The sequence below is a fragment of the Mytilus californianus genome, unplaced genomic scaffold (genome assembly GCF_021869535.1).
Source record: "Mytilus californianus isolate M0D057914Y unplaced genomic scaffold, xbMytCali1.0.p SCAF_1, whole genome shotgun sequence".
Classification (NCBI taxonomy): domain Eukaryota; kingdom Metazoa; phylum Mollusca; class Bivalvia; order Mytilida; family Mytilidae; genus Mytilus; species Mytilus californianus.
The window spans coordinates 11,323,554-11,336,786 of record NW_026262581.1 but is presented as its reverse complement, the minus strand read 5'-3'; the positions used below and the strand labels follow the sequence as shown (position 1 = coordinate 11,336,786).

The 13,233-nt window shown below is 32.8% G+C and overlaps 1 protein-coding gene across 12 annotated transcripts in view; it reads right to left on the bottom strand.

Annotated features, from left to right (window-relative positions):
* LOC127699199 (ankyrin repeat domain-containing protein 26-like) overlaps nucleotides 1-13,233 on the bottom strand; it is a 111,778-nt gene that overhangs the window by 67,570 nt on the left and 30,975 nt on the right. For all 12 annotated transcript variants that reach the window (XM_052203063.1, XM_052203130.1, XM_052202994.1 and 9 more), the window contains exons 17-24: nucleotides 12,793-12,861; nucleotides 11,847-11,894; nucleotides 10,282-11,007; nucleotides 7,364-7,426; nucleotides 5,991-6,284; nucleotides 5,309-5,452; nucleotides 3,263-3,646; nucleotides 297-362 (exon numbers count right to left, since the gene is read on the bottom strand). In XM_052203063.1, the coding sequence (XP_052059023.1) occupies nucleotides 297-362; nucleotides 3,263-3,646; nucleotides 5,309-5,452; nucleotides 5,991-6,284; nucleotides 7,364-7,426; nucleotides 10,282-11,007; nucleotides 11,847-11,894; nucleotides 12,793-12,861 (1,794 nt within the window). The remainder of the gene's footprint in view (nucleotides 1-296; nucleotides 363-3,262; nucleotides 3,647-5,308; nucleotides 5,453-5,990; nucleotides 6,285-7,363; nucleotides 7,427-10,281; nucleotides 11,008-11,846; nucleotides 11,895-12,792; nucleotides 12,862-13,233) is intronic.

Genomic DNA, 13,233 nt, shown 5'->3' with positions numbered 1-13,233 from the left:
AAGTATTCAATTTTTTCCTCCAATTTTTTCATACAATATAGAGCCAAATGAAACCAACTTCAAAATGAAATATTTTATTTCATATTTAACTTGTTTATTTTAAGATAGCAATTATAATTTATGTCCTTCTAAAATTTGGAAGTCTTTAACTCAGAAGCACTAAGGGTTACTGAAAATGAAAGAGGTTAATTGTAATTTGCAACCTCTACGTGCATTCACCAAATACCAAATGGAAAAATGCAAAGGTACCACATACAACTAATGAAGTTTTAAAAGACTTGTACAAGTATTCTTACCCTTCTTGGTGATGAAGTTTCTTCATCTTTAAATGAATTTTTCTTAGTTAATTTATCACTTCCATTCTGAAAAAAAGTAAAATAAGATACATTTATTAACAAATTTCCAATAGTTTTCAAAAATGTGCTTTTATAGTTTATTTGAAAAACACAGCAAAATAAAAGTCATGAAGGCACATATAATGCCCAGTCATATGATCTAAACAAGTTGAACTGTGAGCTATTGCTTACTAATGATAACCCCCCTATAAGTATTTGAAAAACAGGAAGTTGATGAGTGCAGGGCCTAATCTAGGATTATGTAGAGGGAGAAGTGACTTCTCTTTTCACGAGAGAGTAGGGAGAAGTGGTCAATTTCTTGGAGAAATGAAATTCCATTACCGTTTCGGTTGCATAGTGTTTTCGCGCTTATCACTGGAAATTGTTTTATATATGGAATAAAAAATATACTTGCAGTGTTTTATATGATATTGTAAAAAATGTATATATTGAAATTCTTTATAAAAAAAAGTTTAAAGAATATAGTTGTTATGTATTTATTCATACCATCAATTGTACTGTCAATGTGAATTTAAGTTGAAATAAAATTTGTTGCTAGCCTAGTAATATTATCATGCATTAATCTCATGTGCATCTGCCTCAATTTATATTTAAATTTCTAGAAAACTATGACTCCCAGTTTATCTGATGACTTTTAAATGACTGGGCAATTCAATGTATATCACCACTAGTCATAATTTTGCAAAACAGCATTGAACGTCAAGGACATCATGTCATTTGTAAATAGAGATTCTCGTAAAAGATTGTTAGCCTATAAATGAAGATTTCTGTCACCACATATTAATTAACCAATAAAGAGCTTATTTTATAAAAGAGATCTCCCTTATTAATGATTTGGTTTGTGAAAAAACACACTGCTGATGACAAGCTGGCCATGTGTCCTACGTTTGTAATCACAATATTCATCAGCTGTCTTTCTACCTTTTATATTTCAATTTTTATGCAATGAATATAAAACAATCACCCGTTATTTCCACCCTTAACCTACCAAATAGTGCAACTGATCGACTCGTAATAACTAATAAACTGTTAACACAGAGATATGTCTCACCTTTTGTAATTTTGATAATGCAAATGTTGAAATTAAAATAGCAATACTTTAACATGTAAGTTATGCAAATATTCAAAGTCAATGCACCATGACTGAAGGTATGTGGCTAAAACATCTCCATGGAAATGAGATGTGCCAATGCATACCAAATGCCATCGACTAATCATAAGTTGTTCCCTTTAAACAAACCTAAACACAAGCAAACATTAGTTTGTAAACTATGTAAAAGTTTCAAAGTCAATGAACCATGATGAGGAGGTGGGGCTATATAATATCCATGGAAACAAGACTTGCAAATGCCAATACATTTGCATACCAAATATCATTGACTTAACATTAGCGGTTCATCATAAACTGATCTAATCACAAACTAATACCCTGTAAACTAAGCAAAAGTTTTAAAGTTAATAGCCATGATTGAGGGGGCGGGGCCAAATATTCTCCATGGAAATGAGATGTGCTAATGCTTATACAACTGCATACCAATTAACATTGGCCTACCACTAATGGTTCCCTTGAACTGACCTAATCACAAACTAAGACATGTAAACTAAGCAAAATTTTCAAAGACAATAGACCATGACTGAGGGGGTGGAGCCAAACAATCTCCATGGAAATGAGATGTACCAATGCTAATACAACTGCATACAAAATATCATTGACCTACCACTAGTGATTCACCATAAACTAGACCTAATCATAAAGTAATACATTATTGACGACGCCGCAGGCGACGGAAACAGTATACCTATGTCTCGCTTTTTGACTCCGTCAAGGCGAGACATAAATAAAACAAATCAGCTGATTGGTTACGTAACATCCTCAGATGGAAATCATTGTAAAATGATAACTCAAACAGTCGCTCAGCTTCCCGTTTTAATAGTTTTGAATGTTTAATCTGAGGATGTTCAAATTCGCCTTTGTATTTATTTCATTTAATCGTCGACAGTATTAGTCCTTGGTCGTTTTGAAAATCTTGATTTTCCTTGTCAGTCGCCATTTTTGTTTACCTGTGCGACTTGTAAATTACAAGTTGTCTCCCTTATACCGATTTTGATAGCGATTTGACTTCGCTATGAAGTCAGTCGGCTGGCGAGTTTTAGCGATTTTCAAAATTCTTTGGCAACTTAAATCGTCAGCCTGGATGAGTGATGGATGTAAAATCTTATCACACGTTAAAACTTGCTCAAATGAAGGTTGTTTAAAAAAATGCATCACATAGTATAGCATGATCATGTGAAGATTCAGGTAGATCAGATTTGTAATTTCTGACAAAAATTGGACCTAAATTTCATTGGACTAATAGATTGATAGAAACATGAATGGAAGTAAGGATGGACAGACGGAAACTATTATACCCCTAGTTTGGTGCATGAGTATAATCATATTTAAATTACATCCATTTAACTAACAATGCACCCTAAAATTATCTAAAAGATTACAAAGTTCAACACCTAGTAGTTTCATGGAACATTTTGTGAAAAATACAAATTGCAGCCTCATGCCAACTTTCAGTATATTTTTTGCAAATTACAGCAGTTCAAGGTTGAAAAACAGTATGAGGGGTACAAACCATGTATCCTAATAAAAACTACACTCATATTTACGACAACTAATAAAAGTTTTGAGAAAGATCAACATTTTTTTTGCATGGTCATCTACATATAAGTAAAATTGTTTGAAAAATTACAAAGGTACTTGCTTGTAAATTTTAAAAGAAGAAAAGTCCAATCTGCAGATGTTACTTTATCATATTTACAAAACTAGGTAATTGGTTTATATTTCAAGGACTGGATGGTTACCAGAAATACAAAGCTTGGACAAACAGAGAAGACCAGATAAATATTAAAATAACCTTCTGTATCTGTTCTTTCTTTTGTCTTTCTTCCTCCTGTCTATGAGCCTCCTCTTCTAATTGTTGTCTATGAGCCTCCTCCTCTAAATGTTGCTTATGAGCCTCTTCTTCCAATTGTTGCCTGTGAGCTTCTTCTAGTTGCTGCCTCCGAGCCTCTTCTTCCATTCTTTGCCTTTGTGCATCCTCCTCCATTTGTCTTTTCAAAGCCTCCTCTTCTTCTAACTTCTGTCTTAATGCTTCCTCTTCTTCCTCTCTCTTGAGCTGTTCTTGTCGCTGAAGTTCCTCCCATTCTTCCTGCTCAGCCAATCTTTCTGCCTCCCTTTGTCTTTCTAATTCTTCTTCTCTCCTTCTTTCTGCCTCCTCTTCTAACTTTTGTTTATGCTCCTATGAATATGCATTAACATTTTAACAAGAGGCTCTCAAGAGCCTGAATCGCTCACCTGATTTGTTAAAGCTTAATTCATTCATCAATCATGATTTATATTTTTGAGTAATAATGTATATGTGTTTGCTTAAAAAGGCACCTTTTTTTTTTGGGGGGGGGGGGGGGGGGGGGTCATTGTTCTGAACATGTTCATGCAGATAGATCAATACTATTTTTCTCATTTACACTTTCTTCTTATCTACTATAATTTTCAAGAAAATAATCAAAATCTAAAATTTCCTAATAAATAACTACTTCTAACAGTAACCCAACAATAAATTCTCCAAATTCTCCAATTGGCATGAAAATTTCATAATAGATAAATATTTACCTAATCATCACTCTAACTCTCTTTCACGTTTGCTCTATAACTGCTTTAGTTTTTGAGATGTAAGCCGAAAACTGCATTTGACCCCTATGTTTTATTTTTAGCCATGGCAGCCATGTTTGTTGATAGATCAAAACTATGAATACAATTTATAAACTAGATACCCAAAGGAACATTCATTTAAAGTTTGAAGGTATTTGGCCCATTAGTTTCAGAGGAGAAGATTTTTGAAATAGTAAGACAAAAAATTACCAATTTAGTGGCAGCAACCCAACAATGGTTTGTTTGATTTGTTTGAAAATTTCAGGGCTGGTAGATGTTGACCTGTTTAACATTTTTACCCCCTGTCAGATTTGCTCTAAATGCTTTACTTTTTGAGATATAAGCCAAAAACTGCATTTGACCCCTATGTTCTATTTTTAGTCATGGCGGCCATGTTTGTTGATGGATCAAAATTTCGGATACAATTTATAAACTAGATACCCTAAGGAACATTCATTTAAAGTTTGAAGGTATTTGGCCCAGAAGTTTCAGAGGAGAAGATTTTTTAAATAGTTTACGACGACAGATGATGGACGCAAAGTGATGGCATAAGCTCACATGGGACCCTTCGGGCCCGGTGAGCTAATAATGTCAAATATGAAAATTGCCATAAACACAGCTGTCAATTTTTCAGACGTCAATAGGAGAAATGTCTGAGAAATTTTTGCCGTTAAACTATAAATGTTTTAAAACATTTATACATTCAAGAGTCCCGTTCCCACTTTCATCATGTTTAGTAGGGTGAACGGTGAAATCTGTGTCAAAACTGTATGGCTAGTTTAGCATATATTTTGAAAAGCTCACATTGTAGTGAACATGAATTTTAATTTGATGTGACTATGACTTGACAACAAACTTCCTTAAACCAATATGTTAACCTGAGAATGTACTGATTTCACACTATCACATTTCCATGTTTGGTGAAGCACAAACCCTGGCTTTGCTTTGCCACAGGTGACAACATAAAGAAATCACTTTTATTTCTATCAATATAATAAAAATTACAATAGGAAAAATATTTTTATTTTGTTAAAGGCCTTCTATGGCTGAGCTGATCAAATTGAAACTAGCAAAAGCAAGAAACAAAATACATGTTTGTCTAACATAACACATACAAACTGTTTTTGTAGAAAATAACAAGAACAATTTTCCACAACAAATTTCTGTTTTATAACCTGTAGTTATCATACATGACAGTTTTAAGCTGTACTCAAATAGGTCAATGGATAAAAAAAATCAAGGGCAAAATCACCTTTTCTCTTAGTCTTTCTAACTCCCATTCACTGACAGATTCTTCGTCTTCATCCTCTTCTTCTTCTACAGAGAATTCAGAGCCTCTGACAATGGGAGAAACACCAATAGGTGGACTGACATTATCCACACAATCTATATCTTCCTAAAATATGAAAAAATATTGTAAGAAATAATGGACTTATCATTTCAAACTAAAAGCCTACCATAACAGTATGAAACAAATGTACTTTGAGGTATGCTCACACATGTACCTAACCCATGCAAATAACCATTCAATTAAATAAGAAAAAAACAGTTTTATCTAGCTATATATCTCTTTTCATTCAGAATTTAGAAACCCTTAAAAAACATTTAAAGTTTAAAAAACACACATGACACTTTCCAACAATTTTTCTTGTCTCAACTTGAATCTAGATGGTAACACCAGAAACTATTTGGAAAAAGCTGTTTTTGTGTAAAATCTTGATACATCTCTGTGTTTAAATGCCAACCTTTTTTAACCTGATGATTTAGTTTATAGAGTTAACTGCTCTATTCATCATTATTACTTCACAAAATCAGTTTTCATATGTGGTCTGCAGGATATTTTAGGAAGATGATAATCCAGATAAGCCGCTTTGAACAACAAGTAACTTTTCATCAATTTTTTATCTGCTATTATAGGATTTTATAAATCTTACATCTGAATCCCACTCTGAATCTTCATCCTCTTCATCCTCTGGTTGATCTTGATCCTGATCCTTTGTCACCTGTATTACAGTATTTTTAGATGAATGGCTATCAGTTGTTACATAGCTGATATGAGAACCTCCAGTATGGTTCAATGCATCAACAGTCTCTTCCATAACTTCCTGTTGTGGTTCTTCTACAACTTCCTTGTGTACTGGTACCTGTACTGGTACCTCTGCTTCCTCATCAAAATCATCATCCTCTTCATCTTCATCTACCCCTACCACTATTGCAGAAGTTGTCAACTAAAATAGGGAACAACATCTTTTATAAAGTGAGACAAAAATCCCCAATGATTAAACAATTATCGATAAAATTAAAAGACAATAAAATATTGAATTGTTAATCTCTACATCTACATTAATTCAGGCAGACCATAGTAATTTTCTGTTGTCTGTTCTCTCTGTTTAGGGCATACAATACAGTTACAGAGGAAGTAATGACGTTGCTAACGTAAATTGTTATGTTCGCAACGTCAAACAGTGACTTATCTGGAAAAGATGCAGTTTTCGACTGATTTTTATCATTCAAACTGATTGAACTTGAAAACGAGTTCATGGACCCTTTTTTTTTAAAATGACATTTGGTTTGATTACATACGAAGATTATGTGTACCAATTTTCATGAAAAAGTCAATAGTGCAATTATTTCAAATTTGATAAATATACAGCAAAAAATGACGTTTTTTTTCTACATTTATGAACATTTGATAAATATGAGTTATTTGTAAAAATAAAATGTACAAATTTATAGAACATTTATATAAAACAGAAATTACAAATAATTTAACAAAAAACAGCTTGTGTTTATCTTTTAAAACAAAAAAGTTATGTATTTCTGTCGAAAGGAAAACTACGTCCACAAATCCGAATTTTGAGGAAATATCTGAAATTTCAACCTGAATTTACTCAAAAAGTAGCATATGATGGTATATTTTTTATTGCACATTTGATTTAATCAGGTAAAAAAAAGCCTATATGCAAATTTTCATCAAAATTTCATTACGGGATCAAAACTGTATCGTATGCCCTTAACTAATCTCTCTCAATTAATTATGGTATAAAATCTGGTTATATTTATATTGTTATACTGTAATCTTACTTCAAGTTATACACCTGAGTTGCAACATTTTATGATGTATGTACATATTCTATTATTGATATAATTTTTAATATGGTACAAACACACTAAACCTTTTAAATATCATAGTACTGTTTTCTTTAAAATATACCAACCCACTCATTATCAAAGCTTAAAAACAGATATTTTTATCAGAAGCATCACAAGATTCATTCAATTAACAGATATAACTTGAGATACTAACCCTGGATGGAGGCCCTCTAGGTGTGGCAGCATCATTAGAGGAATCCCAATTACTACCTCCTGACTGTAATAAGAAAAATAAAACTTTATATAATGCAGTTTTGGTTACAGATTAACGTTTATCACAATTCTCTTTTTAATATAATTTAATGTAATTTAAAGGATAAATATACATTTCCCCCTTTTTAACATATTTCAATGCAATTCAAAAAATACAAATTCATGCAATAACAAGTTGCATAGTTTAGTCTTTTTGTACAGTGTTGTTCCACAGAACTTTAATACATTCCATTCTAGCACATACAAATATAGATATAATTTTCTCCAAAAACAGAAGTTTAGGGTTAGCTCAAACAATTATGAGCAGTCAGTTGACTATAAACATATATCTTTTATTTGATCATGTTGACTTCATTGAAAATTTGTACTTATATTTGATTGATTTTTAAATCCTGATAATTAAACATTTTAATTCTTAATGTATCCCCTTATCAGAATTTTTTGTCAAACAAATAAAATCCTTAAAATCACAAAAATCATAAAAATACACAATATATGAAACCTCGACCAGTTGCAGCAAAGAAGATGTAATGTGTGTGTGTGTGTGTGTATGTCATATGTGTGCTGAAACTGGAATGGTGGATCATAAACTGAAAATGCATAGAAATAAAGTAAATAATTAAGTTTATACATCATCTTCTGAAACAAGACAACATTAAGTTTTGTACAGTTCACAAATCTGGTGAATTTCCAGTGACAGTTCAAAATGATTACAGATGAAAGAACCTTAGTGAGCGCGCTCACATACCCCACGTCCCCACATTGTCATTGGAGAAATAAAATAAGTGTAAGAAAAAAAAATTGTATAAAAAAAAAATATTGAATCATAATTTCCTGTCAATATGCACATCTACGTAGTATGTCCTTATTATCTGAAAAAGTTTCATGAAATTCTGTTGTGTGGTTTGAGAGGAGTTGCGATGACAAACTGTTGTAGAAGTACATTAAAGTAAATAAGTTCAAAGGGGCGTAACTCCTAGAAAAAGAATTGAATCGTAATTTCCTGTTGATATGCACAACTACATAGTATGTCCTTATTATCTAAAAAGGTTTCGTGAAATTCTGTTGTGTGGTTTGAGAGGAGTTGCGATGACAAAAGGTTGCAGTAGTATATTGGACAAATAAGTTCAAAGGGGCGTAACTCCTGAAAAAAAAATTGAATCCTGATTTCCTGTCGATATGCACATCTACATAGTATGTCCTTATTATCTGAAAAGGTTTCATGAAATTCTGTTGTGTGGTTTGAGAGGAGTTGAGATGACAAACTGTTGCAGTAGTACATTAAAGTAAATAAGTTCAAAGGGGCGTAACTCCTAGAAAAAGAATTGAATCATAATTTCCTGTCGATATGCACAACTACATAGTATGTCCTTATTATCTAAAAAGGTTTCGTGAAATTCTGTTGTGTGGTTTGAGAGGAGTTGCGATGACAAAAGGTTGCAGTACTATATTGGGCAAATAAGTTCAAAGGGGCGTAACTCCTGGGAAAAAAAATTGAATCGTGATTTCCTGTCTATATGCACATCTACGTAGTATGTCCTTATTATCTGAAAAGGTTTCATGAAATTCTGTTGTGTGGTTTGAGAGGAGTTGCGATGACAAACTGCTGCAGTAGTATATTGGGCAAATAAGTTCAAAGGGGCGTAACTCCTGGAAAAAGAATTGAATCGTAGTTTCCTGTCGATATGCACAACTACATAGTATGTCCTTATTATATAAAAAGGTTTCGTGAAATTCGGTTGTGTGGTTTGAGAGGAGTTGCGATGACAAGAAACAGGACTGACGGACGGACAGACGGACAGACGGATAGAAAGACGGGTCAAAAACATTATTCCCTCCGCAACTCGTTGCGTGGGGTATAATAAAGAAAAAGATATTTCCATTTCACTGGAAACCAGTGATAAACATGTGTCCAGTACTCAGTGGAGTGTCAAGAGACAATATCCAGAGACCAGTGATAAACATGTGTCCAGTATTAAGTGGAGTGTGAACAGACAACATCCAGTGACCAGTGATAAACCTGGGTCCAGTATTGAGTGGAGTGTGAACAGACAACACCCAGAAACCAGTGATAAACATGTGTCCAGTACTAAGTGAAATATGAACACACAAAATCCAGAAACCAGTGATAAACATGTGTCCAGTACTTAGTGGAGTGTGAACAGACAACATCCAGAAACTAGTGATAAACATGTGTCCAGTACTCAGTGGAATGTGAACAATCAACATTCAGAAACCAGTGATAAACATGTGTCAAGTACTGAGTGGAGTGTTAACAGACATCCAGAAACCAGTGATAAACATGTGTCCAGTATTATGTGGAGTGTTAAAAGACAACATCCAGAGACCAGTGATAAAATGTCTCCAGTATTGAGTGGAGTGTTAACAGACAACATCCAGAGACCAGTGATAAACATGTGTCCAGTATTAAGTGGAGTGTTAACAGACAACATCCAGAAACCAGTGATAAACATGTGTCAAGTACTGAGTGGAATGTTAACAGACAACATCCAGAAACCAGTGATAAACATGTGTCAAGTACTGAGTGGAATGTTAACAGACAACATCCAGAAACTAGTGATTAACATGTGTCCAGTATTAAGTGGAGTGACAGACAACATCCAGAAACCAGTGATAAACATGTGTCCAATATTAAGTGGAGTGTGAACAGACAACATTCAGAAACCAGTGATTAACATGTGTCCAGTATTGAGTGGAGTGTGAACAGACTACATCTAGAAACCAGTGATAAACATGTGTCCAGTATTAAGTGGAGTGTTAACAGACAACATCCAGAAACCAGTGATAAACATGTGTCCAGTACTGAGTGGAGTGTGAACAGAGACAATATATAAACACCTCAGAATGTCCTCCAATGTTCTGTGAAATACTCTGCTCAACAAACTCTTCGACTGCCTCCTGTCTTCCTATAAAGGATGGCCTTTGACTTTCCAATTCTTCCTGGTTCTTTATACTGGAGGAATCATGATCTTCATCATGAACATCAAGGTCAAACCCTTGTGATTCTCGACCTTCATCTAAAACCAGGTTAAACTCTTTTGATGGTTGACCTTCATCTTGACCTTCCCCAGGTGATGGTAAAATTTGTTTGACTGAGTGGCTGATGTCCTCTTTATAAGACAAACTTTTGTCATCTTCTGCTTTGAATACTTCAGCAACTTCACTGTCTACTTCCTGATCTTCATCATCATGTAATTCAATTGGTGACATACCAACTCCCTGAATACTCCCATCCTCCCCGATTTCAAACATTTTATTACCATCCACTTGTTCATCTGCTGTATTGAAACCGTCAGTGTCTGAATCCCAAGAATCTGTCCTATCAAAATCAATGATATTCTGCTGTTCGTCCTCACTTTCCTCAATCATAGCTTTTGGTGTTTCTTTTTCCAATGAAACCGGAGTTTTGGGAATATTATCCTCTGTTAAATCTTGAGTCTCTCTTATAACTATTGGTGAATCACCTATACCACTCACACTACCATCTCCATGGACTTCATATCTCTTTCCAAGATGTCTAGGACTCTCCTGATCAATATTCATCCCTTCTTTTATGTCTTTTTTCTGAATATTCAATGCATAAACATATTACCAATTTCCCATATTTTTTCTTTTATAGTCATCTAAATATAGCTGAATTTGTATTTTGAAAAAGCAGGTACGAAATAATAATGTAAGTATAAATAAATGTGGAAAATTTGCTTTTTTCATTAATAAGCATCAAATAAGCAGAATCAATAAATATAAACAGGTAAACTTCTATATAATCTAAAGTTCAGGTGGATTCTGCTTTCTCAGTACAGAGATTCAAATTAAGGTAGGTGGGAGGTCTTGGACCTGTCTTTTCTGAAAGGGAACCCTTTACTTTTTAATTACAAATGTCCAGGACCTCCCATCATTTAAATTGATGCTTAATATAGAACCTATAAATTTCTCAAGAAGGTCTTTCAATTGAAAGCTCAAATGGTCCTGGACCTTTAATTCTTTAATGCAAATTTGAAGCCCAGAGTACTGAGGATTGAACTGATATCCACTCATCATATGGGATGGGTATGCTTTACACAGAATTTACTTTTGAATTAATTTTGAGAGAAACACTATGAAGGATATGTTCTTTTTTAAAGGCATCATATATTAATCTAAAAAAAAAAACTTAATAACACATTCTTCAAATGATTGCTGACCATTTGTTGGTGAATTTTTAAAGTTTAGTAACATCTATTCCAAGATAAGGTTGATGTTTAAGCCCTTTCATGCAATTGATAATAGAATGGTAGCAGTAGTATGAAGATGGAAAACTTGATTTTGATCTCTGTTGGCAGCTGAAAAAACAAAATCCACAGTAGCTCTAGTGACATTTAAAAATCAATAAAAGAATAAAAGAACAAAATTCTGTCTCCTACCTTTTTAGGATCAAGCATGTCCTCTACATCACTATCCCATTCTGATGTCTGAAAATAAAACAACAATTCCCTTTATGTCATACACAATAAATTATCTGGTCTTAAGATTCCACTCTGGAAACTATTTACTCTGGTCAATATTGTCAACAACAAAATTTAACACAGTATTCCTAAAATCTCTGTCAGTTTAAAAGATAAGGAGAAGTCATACTAAAATCAAAAGTGCTTGTAAGCAATGAAAGGGTAGATATTGCTTTCATCTTGCAATTTTGTGAATTCAAAATAAAATATTGAATTGTTATTAACTAGGCAAATTATAAATTTGAGTTGCAGTCATCTTCCTTTGTTCATGATTGTACATTGTAGTTGAGCCTATTTTTATAACAGATTCATATGCCATGCACTGACTGGATAGGATCTAAAGAATGATCACTTCAGTGCACTATTTTGTTTGAACTATCAAAGGTAGTGATAAACCTTGGAAGTTTTAAATATCAAGTCAGTACCATAGGGTTTTGATTGCATTTTATGCAAACTTTACCCAAAAACCTTGAGTTTTCTTTAGAAAATCACTAGCAGTGATGTCAAAATTGCATTATTAAAAATTTCCCAGAAAGTAATAATAATTAACAACTAAAAATAAATCAGAACTAATTTTTTTTTTATTGATACTTCTATTTATGTTACTTTACTCTTAATCACATTTCCACTAATGAACTTTGTATTTCATAACATTTTAAAAAAAATAATTTTAATTCATAAATAGTTTTAAAAAAATAAATTCCTACCAGTATAAGGATTAAGTTTTATAATTCAACTTAAATTTTCTAATGTTTATCAAATTTTATATTCCCTCGTAAGTAAATGTATGCTTTGACAAAGGGTATTTTGAAGTTTTGCTGTATTAATTTCATTTTCATTACAAATCTATACACAGTTTACATACTTCTTCATCAGATCTTGGAGATAGTGGTTGTTTCTTTGGCTGTATTTGTTGTTGTGTTTCTCCTTCATACTGAAATGAACATCATTATATCATACAATAAAAGAACAGCTTAAATGTTCAGGCAGCAATTTCTGGTAATATATTTTTTTCTTCATGTATATATGTTTCCTAGTCATATTTTAAAATTTTCACAATTTTGAGCCAATTACCATGAGCATTTCTTTTTTTTTTTAAATGACATTTTAGACATAATGTTTTCAAGTTCTTGCTATTTCTGTTACATTTTTCATACAGCTTGTCATCAAATTCATTCTGTAAAATTTGTATAAGCATCTAAACAAATTTATTTTCAAGCCAATAAAAGCTTTTATTTCAAAACAAGCAAAAGGATCTTTATTCTAAGGCCATGGACATTAATTTTTTCGGTTCTCAGATACCACA